This window comes from Stylophora pistillata, chromosome 2 (assembly GCF_964205215.1).
Source record: "Stylophora pistillata chromosome 2, jaStyPist1.2, whole genome shotgun sequence".
NCBI classification, from domain to species: Eukaryota; Metazoa; Cnidaria; class Anthozoa; order Scleractinia; family Pocilloporidae; genus Stylophora; species Stylophora pistillata.
In genome coordinates, this window is record NC_142520.1 from 52,038,816 (window position 1) to 52,055,238 (window position 16,423).

The 16,423-nt window shown below is 37.6% G+C and overlaps 3 protein-coding genes across 4 annotated transcripts; 1 reads left to right on the forward strand and 2 right to left on the reverse strand.

Annotated features, from left to right (window-relative positions):
- Positions 1 to 136: 136 nt before the first annotated feature.
- On the reverse strand, positions 137 to 3,531 carry LOC111341561 (uncharacterized). Its single transcript, XM_022948548.2, has 3 exons — positions 3,317 to 3,531; positions 2,003 to 2,409; positions 137 to 1,682 (listed from the first exon to the last, which is right to left on the reverse strand). The coding sequence occupies exons 1-3, from the start codon at positions 3,400 to 3,402 to the stop codon at positions 601 to 603; spliced, it is 1,575 nt and encodes a 524-aa protein (XP_022804283.1). The 5' UTR covers positions 3,403 to 3,531; the 3' UTR covers positions 137 to 600.
- Positions 3,532 to 5,398: 1,867 nt separating this feature from the next.
- On the reverse strand, positions 5,399 to 13,292 carry LOC111341557 (uncharacterized). 2 transcript variants are annotated; one of them, XM_022948543.2, is made up of 11 exons: positions 13,071 to 13,292; positions 12,590 to 12,695; positions 12,081 to 12,143; positions 11,496 to 11,569; positions 11,103 to 11,178; positions 9,164 to 10,172; positions 8,142 to 8,343; positions 7,092 to 7,168; positions 6,940 to 7,013; positions 6,472 to 6,571; positions 5,399 to 5,756 (listed from the first exon to the last, which is right to left on the reverse strand). In XM_022948543.2, exons 1-11 carry the CDS (start codon positions 13,126 to 13,128, stop codon positions 5,529 to 5,531), a joined length of 2,067 nt encoding a protein of 688 aa, XP_022804278.1. In that variant the 5' UTR covers positions 13,129 to 13,292; the 3' UTR covers positions 5,399 to 5,528. The 2 variants fall into 2 exon arrangements, with proteins under 2 accessions (XP_022804278.1, XP_022804279.1); XM_022948544.2 differs by lacking the exons at positions 12,590 to 12,695; positions 13,071 to 13,292 and having other exon boundaries at positions 11,435 to 11,569; positions 12,081 to 12,574.
- LOC148740252 (uncharacterized) lies at positions 13,292 to 16,055 on the forward strand. The gene is made up of 2 exons (XM_088750648.1): positions 13,292 to 13,514; positions 13,706 to 16,055. The coding sequence occupies exons 1-2, from the start codon at positions 13,398 to 13,400 to the stop codon at positions 13,868 to 13,870; spliced, it is 282 nt and encodes a 93-aa protein (XP_088606774.1). The 5' UTR covers positions 13,292 to 13,397; the 3' UTR covers positions 13,871 to 16,055.
- The last annotated feature ends 368 nt before the right edge of the window (positions 16,056 to 16,423 follow it).

The following is a 16,423-nucleotide window of genomic DNA, read 5'->3' on the forward strand; positions in this document are numbered from 1 at the left end:
AGTTCGCGAAAAATTTAAAAAAAAAAATTGGTTTGAATCTCTTTTTTGACAAATGTGAATGATTTGCAGGCTTATGAGTACATCCTTGTGGGATACAATTTGTGAAAAATTACTTCATTATGAAGATTGATAGATCTTGAAGAATTGGGTATTTATTCAAGTTTGTTCGTTTACAACTTAACTACCTCTTTGTCACAAACCATTATCTAAAACCAGTGTTCGTTCTGGTCAAACATTCATGTCTCTGACTCCTGAAGTGAAATTTCCACTCAAGTATCAACACATCTTAGAAAAAATCTACGAGGTATATTTCTGAAAGCCTCCAAAATATGTGATATTTCCACAAATGGCAAGTAACATGTAGAAGATCACTTCTCAACTCAGTTTCATGCTATTCAAAGACAGGTTAGACAAATGCGTGCCACAGACATTTGTCAATCACAAGCCCATTTCTTCCACTTTGTATAAAATGGCCTTGAGCTGATTTGCATTTCCAGTATTAAATCAAAATCAGTTGATAGCTAACTGACGATTACATGAACATTTATGACCCTACATGCCTACACCTTGCACTTGAATTAACTTAAACCCTGAAAATATCTAAGATCTCTTAGCTTTAACTTTTGAATTATGTTGGGCGATTAAATCTCGCAGTTCTTTGTCTAACTTTGCATGTCCACCATTTCCAAACGTAGCAACACATGAACGACGTTTCTGCTTTGCTGTTTGTTGACAAACATCCTCCTTTCCCTTCCTGTTTATGTTTGATGATAATAAGTTTTTCTTTAACGTAGCTAGTTCAGTTTGAGTGCTGCTCATAGCAGCAACACAAGAGCGTCGCTTCTGCTTCACACCAACCACAGGTTCAGCAGATGTTGAAGGTCGTTTGCAAGCAGTGGATGGGGACATTACTGAAGATGACGAAGAGAAGGTCTTGTGGCCCGGGGCTGGACAAAAGTTTGGCTGTGCAGTTCGGATTTTGCGTCCATTTTCATCATACTGATTCCTGGCAGCTGCAATTTTCTTGTTGTGTTGTTTTAACAGTGCTTCCAGACTTAAATCATTGGATTGCATTACTGTTTTACGCTTTGGGGACGTATTCTTTTCACTGTCTGTTTGTGCGAGGGACTGGCTTGGTTTTCCTTTGCTGGTACTGTTTTCATGAATTGCTTCTAAAGGTCTTTGACTAAACATATTTTTGTCCTGAAATTCTCTTTTAATAGTACTGTTACTCTGAAGGTGTCCTGGAAGGTGTTCTTGAGTTACAGCTTGTGACTTATCTACTGCTCGCAGAGGCATGCTAGAAACACTACAAGCGGCCTCTTTGCAGGACATTTGATCATTCATTTTGCCCTCTTTGCCTCCAATTTGATGACCCAGCTGACTAGGCGATGCAGGACTTGTATAAATGCCACCTGGACTATTCTTGTTCATGCTGGGAGTGGCTGGCAAGAGTCTTCTTTTCCTCCTAGGTTGATTACCTTTCTGAGATCCACTGACAGCCTTTGATAGCAGAGATGTCTTTGGTGAAGAAGCAGACTCTGCGTAAGACTGTTTAACACTTCGCACTGGCACAGGAGACATCGGAGACTGATTAGTAGGGACACGTTGGGGAGAAAAGACGGCCATGTTGTTCAGACTACAGCTTCTACCATCTCTCTTCTTAGCTTGTGATGCACTTTCTGAAATGTAAAAAAAAAGCAATTTTTAACCAATTACATCCCAACATCAATATGCATATTCCACACACTGTTCTCTGTGCAATTCAAAAGTTTGTTTAAATTAAAATCATTCCCCTCCATTTGAACCCAGAAGTATGGTAACTATCTTATAACCTCATTTGCAAAGTCCATACTGTAAGTTAGGGAACCTTGTTTTTCCCACTCAGATTAATGACCCTTGCACTTTGCACTTGTGTCAAAAATCTAAACACATAAAACTTGGTCTGTAACTCACATACACAGTACGAACTTCAAACTCAGTTGGCGAAAGGAGTCCATACCTGGTCTGTTCTGAGGAGAGTTTATCCATGGTGGTGTGAAACTGCACTGTTTATGATGTTTTAATAATCTTTCTGGGGTTAAGTTCCCCTCCTCAGAACTAATTCTTTGTGTAGTTTTCTTGTCATCATTTTTGGCTGTTAATGACTTCACATCTCTTTGCCCTTTTCCACTGTTCTCTCTAATATTCATGCCCTCGTGTTCTCCTCGTTGTGTACGGATTGACTTTATACCAAGAGACTTTTTGCTATTGTAATTTTTCTTCAGTTTATGGGACTGTGGTTTTGAGTTTGTGGCAGGCTTTTCCACTTGTGCAGAAGCAAGCAATGGCTTGGCAGTTGCATCATGATGCAATGGGTCCTTTGGTTCATGAAGTGGATGGACTTTCTCAAACCATGAACTGTTGAGGCTGTATAAGAGATTCAGTTACAAAATCTGTTTAAGGAATAGATTCCATGTTGCTGTGTGTCTGGTCAAAATAATTGATCACAGATGACGTCAAAATGTGGTAAGAACAGAAAAGTGGCACATGAAGTGCAGTCCAATGTTTCACTGATGTTCTTACCACATTAATTTTGATATCTTCCACAGTCTACAGAAACAAGGTGACATGGAAGCTATCCTTCAAACAATCTATTCCTCAAACAGAAAGTTGTTAATGGTTACCTCATCTTTTCTCAAATAGATCATACATAAGAACCAATAAAAATGCGCGTATAATTCAGCTAATTACCGTATTATTCAAAATGACATTACTTCAGCTCTCGACACTATCGGTAGCTAACTAGCCACGAAGTAGTGGAAATTCAGTTTTGGCTAATGGTTTTCGACTTCCACAAGCCAGTTTTGCTTGTAAACAAACTGAAATTGTTGTAACATCCAAGTTGTCACTGGCCACTTGGTTGGTAAGTTGAAAATTTAGTGTTGAGCCTTGTAATTAATTACCAGCCAGACAGAAAGGAACGGTGATACCAGTGCAAATACATGTTGCCAATGTTTGCATCGCATTGAAAAGGATAAAGGTCAAGGAACAATGACCATAAAAAAGCTAATTTTCGCGAGAAAAATAAAACAAACTAATGATTTGGCATTTTGCTTCCAATCAAATTTCTAAACATAATGCGCGGTAAATTACTGACTGCTAAGCGCCAATATTTCGCGTTTCAAAAACATTAGTTCTCTATTACACAAAAGTAACAAAACGAAAGATAACCAACTTCGTTAATCTTCAAGCAACATCGTTATCAATTCAATCGGTGGATGCCATCTTAAAGAACATCAAGTTAAACTTATTGTACATACGAAACCGTTCATACCTCGACTCATTGAGTTCATCTTCGAAATCTGCTGTAAAGTCGACCCATTTTGGAGCTTCAAACTCGTAATTTGGATCAATTTCCATTTAGCAATAGCTAGAATGTACCCTTTACTTTTGTTGACATCATCTTCCGCTAACTACAGGGCTAAACTGTTAGGGTAAATGGGTATTCCTTGTCGATCCAGTTCACTTCAAAAAATGGCGCTGAAAATGGAAATTTATTCGGATCCAGGTCTCCGAGGAATTTTTCCATCGTCCCCAGGGGACAGGGAGTGGGGCGAGTTTGGTGGAAAAAAAAAAAAAAAAAAAAAGTATCTGGTTCAGAGCGAGAAATCGTAAACCCCTGATCAGTAAGGAAGAATTTGGTTTAGCCTGCAGAGCAATCGTTATTTTGGCCAGCGAGTGCTCAGTATTTTCGCTTTGAAAATAATAGCTACCGTCTTTGACTTTTAGGGCAGTGGAAGGCTGAGGAGAGAAAGAAATTTGTATCAATGGGACTGATGAGCGACAACAGGGAGGGGGTCAGTTCTGGCCTTTCCCCATCCCCTTCCCTTATCGTCCACTATAACTCTAAATGAAACATGGCCGATCGAATAATCGTACAACGTATATATAACGTCAGACACCTGAAATGCTGGCTAAATTTAGTTCAAATCAGGATGTTCTTAATTCTCAATTTGCTTAAGGATTTTCCGAAAAAGTCGTTCTTGATCGTAGTTGACGGTAGTTTGCTCGGCCAGCTGATTGTATATACGTATTCCTTAGGAGGACTGCCGTCGGTAACTGACGTTTCAACGAATTGAGAAGTCATCATCAGAGTCAAGTGAAGAGTTACCCCTCTTCTGCCCCCCCCCCCAAGAACCATGCGACTTCCTCCCCCCAAATCTTTCAACCCCCCCACCCCTCTGGGATAAATAATGGCTGATCTAATATATATTTTATATAAAGTTAAAGATAAAAAATTGTTTTACATGTTTAGAGTGATTCCTCAGAAAAAAAATTGTCGAACAAAATTTTTCTAAAATTTTCCTTAACCCTTTGAATGCCAACCCAGGTGCATGCCTCGCAACCAGCGGCCATATTGGATTTTTCATAAAATAATTTTACTCAACAATTTGAGCCCTTTGGCATTGTATAACTCTTTTTAGCTGCGACATTGTCCTCCTCACTTTCACTATCTTCGTTATTTTCATTCTCGCTTTCGAGTTCGTCGATCTCTTCGACTTCTTCCCCGCTTTCATCTTCATCCTCCGAGCTCGAAATACTTTCATTGTACTCTGAAACATCTCCATCACTTTCGTCGCTCATATCAGAGTCTCTATCAGCGAAAACTTCTACCAAAACTTCCTCAGCTGTCATTCGACGTGTGCTGGCCGCCATGTTGGATTTGGCAAGGATTTGCCGCGAAAATAAACAAAGCCTTCTGGGTGTTATGTTGTGCCACAGTGCAAAATTCTGTGGTCAGCGGATTCTCAAATTGTTCCCAGGTCCTTTGAAACAACCACGGATAAAAACCTTGAACGACCGAGAAAAGAAACAAAATGCTTGTCAGAGGACGTATATATACGTCCTCGGTATCTGAGGGTCCTATTTTAGGACGTATATATACGTCCTTGGCATTCAAAGGGTTAATGTTCCCTACGAGAGGTGATTTTTGTGCGCAGTACAGGATGCGCAATGCAATACTGAGGAGTCACCTACCTACCAGTAACTTTTTAGGGGACCTGGGGGTTAGGAAAATACCCCTCCTATCAGTAACTGACACCATTAAAACCAGCCCATTTCGCCATCGACTATGTTATTATTTTTTTCTTGTCGACCCTTGACTATTCCATTTATACTCTTGGGAAAAAAGTTGACAAGCAACACTTTCTGATGTCATTCGCTCCGACGAAGGGCTAACGCTCGAAACGTCAGCTTTTGTAATCGTTACGGTGGCCAATTTACCACTTCAACTTTGTTGATATATCCAAATTATTTCGTTACTCCCACCGACGCAGCCCCAAACAGTTTCTTTCGAAACTATCAGCCTTTATTCACTTTCTGATGTAAATGGGCTTGTATAGAATACACTTCTCCATTCATATCATCCTTTGTGTCATCTTTATTTCATCAAATGTTTTTCATGAATACATGGATAACCCCAGGAATCATCGATAGAAATATCTTCATAGAAAATTCAGAATTCATCGTAAATCTTCGAAGAGTCTTCACTTCGCAATTCTATTCCGCCGTGTTTTCCGAAGTCTCTTCGGAGCCGGTGCTTCCGACTCGGTCTTTAAATAGCCCTTATCCATATACTCTTGGGTGTCCGGAAAGCTTAAGTTCCAAAAACCTGGCGGAGTGGAGGGGGGTGGTGAAAACCTCGCTCGGTGACGAGAACAATGCTTCAAACGCTTTTTCAGCTCGTCTTCGGGAAGATCAAGGCCCTGGTAGTACTGGGGAAAAAAAAAGATATATTTTACCCTATTGCAGGGCGCATTTCGATCAAGTGACAGAACACCCAAATCCTAATTTATCACACTGGCTTGTCAGGACAGAGGAAATTGCCACAAGAAGTAATGAGAACACAAGGAATCAATCTACGGCCAATCTCGTCAAACTTTTCATTTCTAAATGACCCGTCGTTACGAAGCAGGAAAAACTTTACGCACAGACAGGAAAAAATAACACACTGTAAAGAATACTGTGTTATCCAATACAATATAAACCCTAAAAAAAAAAAAACGGAATAAAAAGAACGTCCGCCAACAGCTGAATTGGATAATAAAAAGTGCTCTCAAACTATACAAAAATGAAATCAAACCAAGTAACATGTATTAACTTTTGTAGGGCAGAAGCCTAAACCAGACATTCCCGCATTACCGTCAAGAAAAATTTCATTTTTAAGACCCTTAAAAATTCTGAATTACATGTTTTTGAAGACGTATACTAGCCACGTACGCGGAAGCAGAAACTGACGAAAAAATCAGCCCAGCTTTGTTCGTATGTTTTGTTTTTATTTTGGAAGCCTCTATGAACAGTTCTCGTTACTTTATTCCTACGTTTTCCTGTTCTTAGTCACGCCTGTATGGCCAAATTTTAGTCTGAAGTGTCTTGGTTCCCAATTTCCCTGAGCCGATTTTTTTCCTCTTGAGTAATCTAGTACGTTACCTCTTGGCAGTCACGACATTTGTAGCCGTTTAGCTTGACTCGTTCGTCTTTCTTCCGAACGACTTCCACGTATTTATAATTTGGTTGAGCATCATTACTCCTTATAAAAAACAGAGGGAATAATTCATATCAGTAATAATGATATCAAAATATGCTTATATTACAATATTTCCAACCAAGCTAGGAAGCCACATGTTGGAAGCGAGATAAATTGAAGAAGGGTTTTTCCCCGTGAAGAACTGTATTTTCCATTACATGAAATTGGACCTGGGGGGGGGGGGGGGACGGGGGAAGGGGAGTGAAGATGTAACTTGCGATAGACTAGCATCCAATCCAGGGGGAATAGCAACACTCCTAGCCACCTCAAGCCGTAAAAACCTTAGCTATGCGAATCAGCCTCGTAGGCACGTCTCGTATGTATCCTAAGCTCAACTTCGATTGAAATGCACAAAATCAAACACCACTTACCTGACCCCCATTGGTTTTAAACACTCATTCGTATCTTTACGCCTGTTTTCTTGTGTGGTCTCATTGCCACGTTTCTGTTAACAAATAAAACAAGTAACTCGTTATTTTACATTTGGTTGAAAATGCGGGTGGTCAAAATGCTAGCTTAGTACCTCAATTTTGCTCAATGAGTTTTCTTTTTCACAGTCTTCCAAGCAAGCACCTTCTTTTTCACTGTCCTGTTTTAAATCTAACAATTAAAAGATACACATATGAACACAAAAATTAACAATTAAAACCGAAATATATATGAAGATCCAGCTGCTATATATTTTCACATCGGAGTGAACTTCAGATTCGACAGATAACTACATGTTTAACGCCACAAAGCGAATGCTCACTTAATTTATCTTCCAGAGGGACTTCCATTTAGACGTCAAGATTTGTACAATATACAAATCTTTACGTCTAAATGGAATATATTCTGTACATGTATACATGTAGATATGTGTGTGATTCGACATACTGGAATGAACTTCAGATTCGACATATAATGAGTCTCTCCCACAATTATTATACAAGGATATTTACATCAATCGTTCCACTGGCTATTCCTTGAAAGGAGGCGATTCACTGACAGTCCCAAGATTTAATACTAGGTTTATGAAAGATTCCCTTGCCTATGGAGGTGCAATCTTTTGGAACACTATTAGCTCAAATGAACGTAATATCTTGCACAAAATCCCGAATGAGCTGTTTCGAAACTTGAAAACAAAGCCTTATTTTAGAGATTTTAAATTTAAAATTGCTTCGGCTTCAGCTGCCCGCCATAAAAATGATGACTTTCTCTACTTAAGCTTTTGATTAAGATGTTAGTGTTGGCCTTTTACTTATTTAGCTAGTCTTCTTCTTATTTCAATAATGTATAAACTAAATACACGACCCCTCAAGCTGTTAGCTTTAATTATTATCGTGTTTAAATAAAGATCTTATCTTATCTTACCTAAATGATTTAAGGGAAATGCAAATATATCAACAAGTCAGAAAGGAATCCAAAAGGAAGCAGGTGACGCTGTCAAAGCGCGGGAAAAACGACGCGTGCGACCAAGTCACGATTTGTTCGGTATAACTGCATGCATCTGATCGATTCCGAGGATGGCGCGAGATCTAAACAAATCACAGAGCGCTAAAAAAAAGCCATTTTCTCGAATTCTAGTTATTACCTGATGTGCAGTTTTCATCTATATTACCAAACAGGTCCATACCACTCGCGTACAGCCCTGTGATATCTCCACTGCTTCCCAAAGGGGTTGTACAAGACTTCTTGTCAGCTCCGCGTGAATGAAATTCCTCCAGTAGAATCACGTCTGGTGTTTTTGGAAGTGGTGCCATAGGTACTTTGAACAAAGCCTTAGGTTGCTCCTCCTAACAGAAAAATGATTGCAAAAAAAATTTAACTCTGTCAACCTTTACCTTTTCTAAAGGTCATGTACACATGCTTGGATAACACACTCAGATTAAGGTGCAGCTGCAGCTGTATGTTTGCCTTGACTACTACCCGTTTTTTTTTTTTTGGACTTAAAACTGCATCATAAGTGTTTTTTTAATGCCTACACAAAACAACGTGTTGCAGTTTCTTGCTCCAAAATTTTATGCAAGATGCAAATATTAGGCACAAGATCTCAAAACACAATCATCATTAAAACTTAAACCAACACCAGCTTTCAAAGGACTCCAAAGATTATTGAAACACCGGCCTGAGGCTGTTTCCCTACTGAATGCACAAATGCATCAAATATAGTAAACAAGATATCATACTACCCATTCATAAATCCCTCAAAAGTGAAATGCTTATCATAGTTTTGAAGGGTAAAATAATAATATTCTCAAACTCATTAATAATTCATCAAGTTACAAGCCAGTCAGGATACGCCAATTTGGCCACATGTGTGCGTTTAGAAACCCCGATGAAACACTCGACAGAGGCTTTTCCACTATACTTTGATGAAATATCAAACCCTAGAGCTTGATAAAATGTCAAACCCCACAATGTCGGTCCTCAGGGACTTGTGACACTGCTAAAATATTTGACAACAAAGGCCAATAATTACTGAGAAACAATAGCAAAAAAAGTAATGATGCATGATTGAGAAGCAATTTCAAAAACTTGTGCTTTCATCAGTTTTCTCGTGTTTGGAAACCCCGATGAAACACTCGCACTTGTTTTTGAAATATTACTACTAACCCTAAAATCTTTCATTTTTCCCGATAACACCTGTTCATCCCACTCCATTGAAGTCCCTCTCTTTCTCTTTCCAGAAGTAAAATCTTTTTTTCCCAGAGCTCCTTTCGTGTTGAAAAATTTTGTGTCCAAAGTAGTTTGTTTGGTGGCCTTGCCTTTGCAACTGCTTCCAGCTTCCAGTTGTGGTGGCTGTTTTTCCATTTCCTCATTAACAAATCCTGTTTTATCATTGTCTTTGATCATTTTAGAATCAAAATTGTGTTTTCCTTCTTGCTTTTCTTCAGTTTTGATTTCATGAGGCAACAGAAACACTGAACAATCAGCTGTCAGGTTCATGTCTTGTTGCAGAGAGCACGTTCGGCTTGGAATTGTTGGAGATTCTGGTTGTGTGTATGACAAGTCCACTGGAAACTGTGAATCTGATTTTGGCAAATTTGCTAACCTTGACTTAACATTTGTCAAAATATCCACAGTGTCATCCTGTGGAAATTGTTTTGGAACATCTAGAACACCCACACTCACATCATCACCATTATCATCATCACAATTGTCAACATTATCATAGTCAAAAGGGAGTGGGCTGGCTGCAGCACGAGGTGTACTTGTTGCAGAAGGTGCCCCTATTGAGCAACTAAAGCCATCACCAACTTCTTCTGTGTACATATCTTCACTTTCTGGAACAAGAACCTCCTGCTGAGCAGAAATGCCACCAACTTGCCTTTGATCAGGTGGAGAATAATGGTACAGTTTTGTGCTTTCATTGGTATCAGGACAAACCTCATCATCCTCTGTTATCAGTTTTTCCTTTTCTTCGGTTTCACTGACATACATTTTATCTTTGTCTTGAGAATTTGTTGTCATACCTTCCACAGCAGTTGACTGTGACAGTAACGGTGACACTTTGTTGTATCTAACTTTCTTCTTGCTCTTAAGGGTGGAGAGTTTGCCATTCTTTTTCCTGATCATGAGGTGATCTTCTTTCTGTAAGGAGGAGCTAGCTGGAGCATTATTTCTGAAAACACAAATTCAAAACACCTTCATAATCCTTTAATCCCTTGCAGTGACTAGCATCAAATTTCTCCTTACAGCATCACCCCTAAATCAAACATTTAAGATGCAAGAATATAGGAAATGACTGCTGACTGAAGAAGCTCTTGATTGTCAAATATAATCTGCTAGTTGGTACCATAGCAAACGCTAAGATGATGGTATCGACAATAAGGAAATAAATGTTAGCCAAGGATGCAAAAAATTTCAGATAAAAGAGAAAAATTTATTACCTAATTACTCATTACAGATTTCCTTGTTGGCACTTCTCTCCCCTCAAATTATTTAATGAAGTTGCTTTTACCTAGCAGAAACTTGTTCTGCCAAGCAATGACAGAGGGAAAATGTCTAGGGTTTTCTTAGATGCTTAATCCTTTTACTCCTGAGTGACCAACACAGAATTTCTCCTTACATTATCAATACATTATCAAGCAGACAAGTGATGAGAATAAAGAAAAATATCAATTAGGGGATGATAAGTCATCAAAAGCCAAATTCTTCAAACTTACATCATAAGAACTGTATTACAGACAGTAAATCTAAAAAAATATTTAGAAAAGCACTTTTGCGCTGGTACCTTGCTCAATACTAGTGAAACATTATCTTCCTCATAATTCACCAAAATATTTTCTTTTACCTCTTTTCTTTTTAATAAAACTCAAGTCTTGTAACTTTAAGGGGCACAATATTAGTTTATATAGATGTGCCCCTCTCCTCTCTCTCCATTTTTTTCTTCCATGCGAAATAATTTAAGCATTGTAATGTAATATTTAGGGATTGGAGGAATAAATAAATAAATAAATAATAATAATTACAGACAGTAAGGAGAATTAGCACAATGACTAAGATCTTGGGAGTGAAAGGGTAAACTAAGTAATCACATTCTTCAACTCACATCAGCTCCTGGAAAATATCCTTATTTACATATTTTTCAAGGATGTGTGGAGGAAATGTTCCATATGATTTCATTGCTGTAAATCAAAATAAAAGGAAAGAACATTTAAGCAGAAGTTGTATTCAAATAACCATTCCATTTCAATCTCCAACAAGACATTGAATAAAATGACACCGTAGCTCAATTATACAGAATTTTTTTGACTCATTTAATCATGGTACTGTAATCTGTTTCTGGGGATTCATGGAAAAAGGTAAGAACTATAGCAAGACTACAGTATCTGCAAAATGGAAAATCATAATCAAAGAATGGAGGAAAATAAGAGTTTTTACCCAATATCTAATTTCCTGACCATTATAAGGCCTTAGTGGTATCATGTATCTTAAAATCAACCTTTAAATCTTCGCTGAGTTTCATCTCGGAATTGGTCCCACCATTGTTCTTTCTTACCCAGTTCTTCATATTTCCTGAAATATTATCATTAAGAAACTGAATGTAAGAAGACAAGCACACAGGTGGGGGAAGGGGTAGGGCAAGATTAGTCAACAAAAATTGGCCCTATCGCAAAGTCCAACACCTGAACCTATGTGACAACTTTCAAAAAAAAAAATATCCATTTGGTACATCTATACCTGCCTCAAAAAACTGGTACCTCTTTTCACAGATCTTCTTGTGAACACCACAGTTTATCTCTCTGATCTTTAACTTTAAACTGAACCAACTTAAATGATACAAAATATATTTGAGAGGATCACAAAGAACCTGCCACAGGGCTCAACACCAACAGTAGCCCACTAGCCACAGACTAGTAGAAATTAAGTTTTGGCTAGTGGTTTTTTATTTCCACTAGCCAGTTTGGCTAGTAAACAAACTAAAATTGTCATAACATCTAAGATGTCATTAGCCATTTGGCTAGTAAGCTGAAAAGTTAGTGTCAAGCCCTGTACCATACATATTTCCAGACTCTTTCAGCCTCACCTTTTTAGCTTTTCATCCTTGTACGCCAGTTCCTTTCTAACTTTTGCCAAGCTTTCTTTAAGACTTGAAACATTTTTTTTTAAATAATAAAAAACAGAATAAGTGTCTGAAAAATATTTTCTTATAAATAACTATTAACATATATTGCAGCTCAAATGTAAATATGCTAAAAAAATGATAGGTGAGAGAAAAACTAACACAAAACTAACTAGCAAAATTTGATAACAGTAAGTCAATCAAGTGAAAGAATTTGAGGTTCTTTGTCCCTTGTAAGTTTTAAACTTGCAGAAAATGGAGTTAATTGTCTTCTGAAAATATTTCAAAATTCTCAAAGTTTCTAAATCTCTGCAATTCTTGCATCTCGACAGCCTTGAAATTTAAAATCCTGTGATTGTCATAAAACACTCCTGGATTCCACTTCTTTGACCCAGGAACCTTTTTACGACTGAAAAGGTCATTGCAACTAAAATAATAAAGTTTAAGAAGAAAGCTTAAGATGTATTCACTACATGGTATTTTCATCTCTGAGTTGTTGGACCAGCTCCTTTATCTCAGTGTTCTGTTTCTCCAAGCTTTGAATCCTGTTATCAGATTCTGCATATCTCTCTTCAAGATCTAGATAATATCAAAAATGGATAACAAGCCTGAAAAGTCTGTGTGCACACTGACTTGTATACAAAACGGACTGAATTGTTATACCAAACGGGTACAGTTTAACTCAAGGAGATTCAGGTTATTGTGAACCCAGCATTATCCCACCTGATTATCTTTACAACTGCAGGACTTTTAGGGTTAATGAGTTTGAGAGAAAATAAGGTGATATTGATTTTTATGAGAAGAATTATTCACCTCCCACGCCCTTTGTTTTATATTCTTCCAGCGTTGTTTTATATGATAGTTTAAAGTTTTTGGACCCATAAGGAAGAACATATATTGTCTTTCATCGTAATAATGCTTGGTTGCTGCTTACGCGCAAGATAAACGCCATACCTTGAAAATCTCTTTTTATGGTCTCTTTTAGTTTTTCTAGCAGAGAATATGATTCCATTAGAAATTCTCCAAGCTACACTCTGATTCCTTCCCATCTGAAGCATAGAGGTACCAAATTTTAAGTTCAGCGAGTAAAATCCTGGGAGCGATAAATTCAATATGTAAACTTCCCGCCATCTTGACAACGCGCCTTGAAGACTGGGTCCAAGAGTCGCCTGGCACTTTTGTATGTTTACAGTAAGTGATCCAACTCAAACGTAATGCTCTTCTTCGCAGGGTTTCTTCTCAAATTATAGATCCTAAATTGTCGACAAAGTAAACAGGATCATGACCGAGGAAGAAGGCATATGTGATCGAACTTACAGAGCTCATCAAAGGCAGGAAAGCAAACCAGAAAAACCCGAAAATCGCTCGTTACCAAGGCACACAAATAAAGACCACAAGGTAATATTGCATTAGAAAGGGAAAGACACTCATTTTTATACCTGTGTTTGCATCTGATTAATTAATTGTAGATTTCGCTGTTGTTCTTAAAAAATTTAAGACCTATTAACCTTTCGTTTTGAGTTTTGTGTGCCATAAGTAACTCGTCCACCGTATCAGCTTCGACCTCATTGTTGGTCTTTCCTTTCAAGGGCCCAGAAAGTCAGTTTTTGTACAGTCAGCTGGGAAGAGTCGTTATCAAGAAGCACACGTACCTAACCCCTATAACACATGCCACCTATCCATGGAATTACGCCCAACCACCCGGCAGAAAATCAGCATTCAAAATGCCCAAAACTGTCTACCCCAAGAGATGAAACAATCACACTGAAACAAGTACTCACGAAAACCAGCCGGAGGCGCTAAAGAAGTTTCCCCCCCCTTCTTTTCTGACAAGGAGAATACAGTCAAACCTCGATTATGCGGACTATTCGATTATCCAAACTTTTCTCTCTGGTCCCAATTGTAAATCTAATTAATCTAATTATTATTGATCTAATTTGTACTTTCATGTTCATGAAGACCGTTCACGCCCGCAAATAGCAGGAGCTAGTCGAGGTTTGCGAGAATTAGAGGTACAGCAGTGGTGATAGAGGGCAAATAAAGCTTAAACATAAATTAATAACATTTCCAGAAAAAGACAGCCCCTTAAAACTCGTATATACAACTGCATCATTAAACATAAGAAAATAGTAAATTTATATAAATTATAAAACCAGTTTACAAATAGGTTCAGGGACACATTTTTAAGGAAATCTTGTATTGAGCATGATATTATATAAATATAGCTTTATTAATTTTAATGATAGGTTTCATCATTTTACAGTATTCAATTTCACTTTTAGGCTTATTATTATTCTTACATTAGTCATACTATTAGATATTCTGTTACAATTTTCATAAATACACAATTCAGCCCCATAGAGGGCTGCCATGTATTTCTTTGTGAAATAAACCTTTACCTTAGTAATTTTCTGAAATAGGAGGGGCGATTCAACATAGTAATCCTCAGCCTCCAGGAACGAAAATAACATATCCTTAAAGAGTTTTTTGAAAGCTCTTCGGGAGTAAATACATACAGGCTGTGTAGATTTCACAGTTAAAATGATGTTTTCTTTGCTGTATACCTTTTTTTACATTTGTATCTCATTAATATTCGTATTTTAGATTATCCGCACTATTTACGGAAGTCCTGACGAGTCCAGATAATGGAGGTTTGACTGTAATTGCAGTTGGTGATCTAGAGGACTGGTATGGGAGGGGGGGGGGGGCATACCTGTAAGGTTTCTTTTTAACAACTTCTCTGACACCAAACTTTCTTCAAAGACTGGATGGCATGTTACTGCTCACTTATTTTGACACATTTATTTGCTTACTATGCTCTGGAGTAAGTGAAAATTTCTGTGTTTTCTAAATCAGGGTTAAGACCACCCAAAACAAATCCCTGATTTGCCTCTTCAGCTCATTGAGTTATGTTTGACAAATTGTCAATCAGTCTGAGGGGCTTGTTAATCCAAAGGTTTCTAACAATAATTAACAACTATTCACTGAAGTGGAGGTGGTTAGGAGTAGATACTTAACAAGCCGCGAGGTAAATAATCACTGCTAATCACTGGCACTGAGGTGAATAGTTGTTTTAGAATATACCAGAACAGTGAGATAAATTATACACCATCAAAAATTAATTTGAGTGATTTCTTCGCTTGTCACAGATGCAAACCAGGATGCCATTTTTCCCTGAGTTGCTCGGAGGTAAATAGCAAAAGATATTCAGAGTTTGGCCAGCTAATCAGAGCGCACCTTCAACGCTATCCACTGTTTGAGTATACAGTAATAAATTTTATTTAACCAGGGTGACCTCTTCAGCATAAAAAGCTGATATCAACAAGGGCCCTGCAACAAAAACATAAAAACTCAAATACAGACACCAACTTTAAAAGTAGTTAAAAAGCTTGTGATCTGTAGAATTCTAAAATACGAGTGTTAAAAATCATGACGGAGTTAAGTTCCTTCAATTCATTAGGAATATCTCTAAAAAGTTTCAATTGTTCATTTAGAATGAAGTTGTAATAAAAATTCTGTCAATGAAATTTAAAGCTTTCCTTATGTTAGTTTTCAAGAAGCCCATTCAAATGTATGATGCCATCTGTCAATCAGAGACAGGATTTCATTGGTCAAAGAATAAATCTGTCCTTTGATGTTAAGAGAACAAAGTGTAACAGATGAGTAATTCACCTAAGTAATTTTTTCCTGTCGTGTCAATTGAGAGTTTTACACTGGTCAATATTGCAATGCGATTCAATTCACGCAAAAGTATTTGTATAATTAGCGCCTAACATATTTATGCTAATTTAGTGTTACACCTTGCCACAAACTTTGTAATTTTTACTTCTCCTTGACAGTGGCGTCATGATGACACCGAAACGTCTGTTTTTATCATTGGTTTTTGCTTGTCTTTAATATTGAAAAAGTTGATTTTAATAAAATGCAGAAGACACAGAGTTTAGTTAGTGACCTGATATTTTGTGCATATTCGAATTCTTGCAACTTGCATCACCAACTTCACACAAAATCATGGGCAATAAATCATATCTCACAAACATTACAAATTCATAACTATGTATATCTCATCCTAAATTATAGTCACCAAAATGTAATGCTCTGATGTATAAAACATGAAGCCCTCAGAATAGTAGGGCCCTGTCGAAAAAACTTTATCTGCCACTGTAACAGATCATGGGTACCAGCTTACTGTCGTAAAGAACATGAATGAAAGCAGAAAGGGTTGGAGGGTCTTAAGCCACTAAATGCTGAGGGAAGCTAGATAAGCTTTAGCTATAGTAAGTGGCCCATAGACTAACTGGTAATAT

What these genes read in the sequence shown, in the direction of transcription:
- LOC111341557 (XM_022948543.2), bottom strand. Translation starts at nt 13,128, where the DNA reads ATGGAATCATATTCTCTGCTAGAAAAACTAAAAGAGACCATAAAAAGA. An exon ending in CATAAAAAGAGATTTTCAAG is followed by an intron (nt 12,696 to 13,070) that starts GTATGGCGTTTA and finishes GATATTATCTAG; the next exon opens with ATCTTGAAGAGAGATATGCA. An exon ending in AACTCAGCGAAGATTTAAAG is followed by an intron (nt 11,179 to 11,495) that starts GTTGATTTTAAG and finishes TTTGATTTACAG; the next exon opens with CAATGAAATCATATGGAACA.
- LOC111341561 (XM_022948548.2), bottom strand. Translation starts at nt 3,402, where the DNA reads ATGGAAATTGATCCAAATTACGAGTTTGAAGCTCCAAAATGGGTCGAC. An exon ending in GATGAACTCAATGAGTCGAG is followed by an intron (nt 2,410 to 3,316) that starts GTATGAACGGTT and finishes TCTCTTATACAG; the next exon opens with CCTCAACAGTTCATGGTTTG. An exon ending in CTCTCCTCAGAACAGACCAG is followed by an intron (nt 1,683 to 2,002) that starts GTATGGACTCCT and finishes TTTACATTTCAG; the next exon opens with AAAGTGCATCACAAGCTAAG.
- LOC148740252 (XM_088750648.1), top strand. Translation starts at nt 13,398, where the DNA reads ATGACCGAGGAAGAAGGCATATGTGATCGAACTTACAGAGCTCATCAA. An exon ending in ACACAAATAAAGACCACAAG is followed by an intron (nt 13,515 to 13,705) that starts GTAATATTGCAT and finishes TTTCCTTTCAAG; the next exon opens with GGCCCAGAAAGTCAGTTTTT.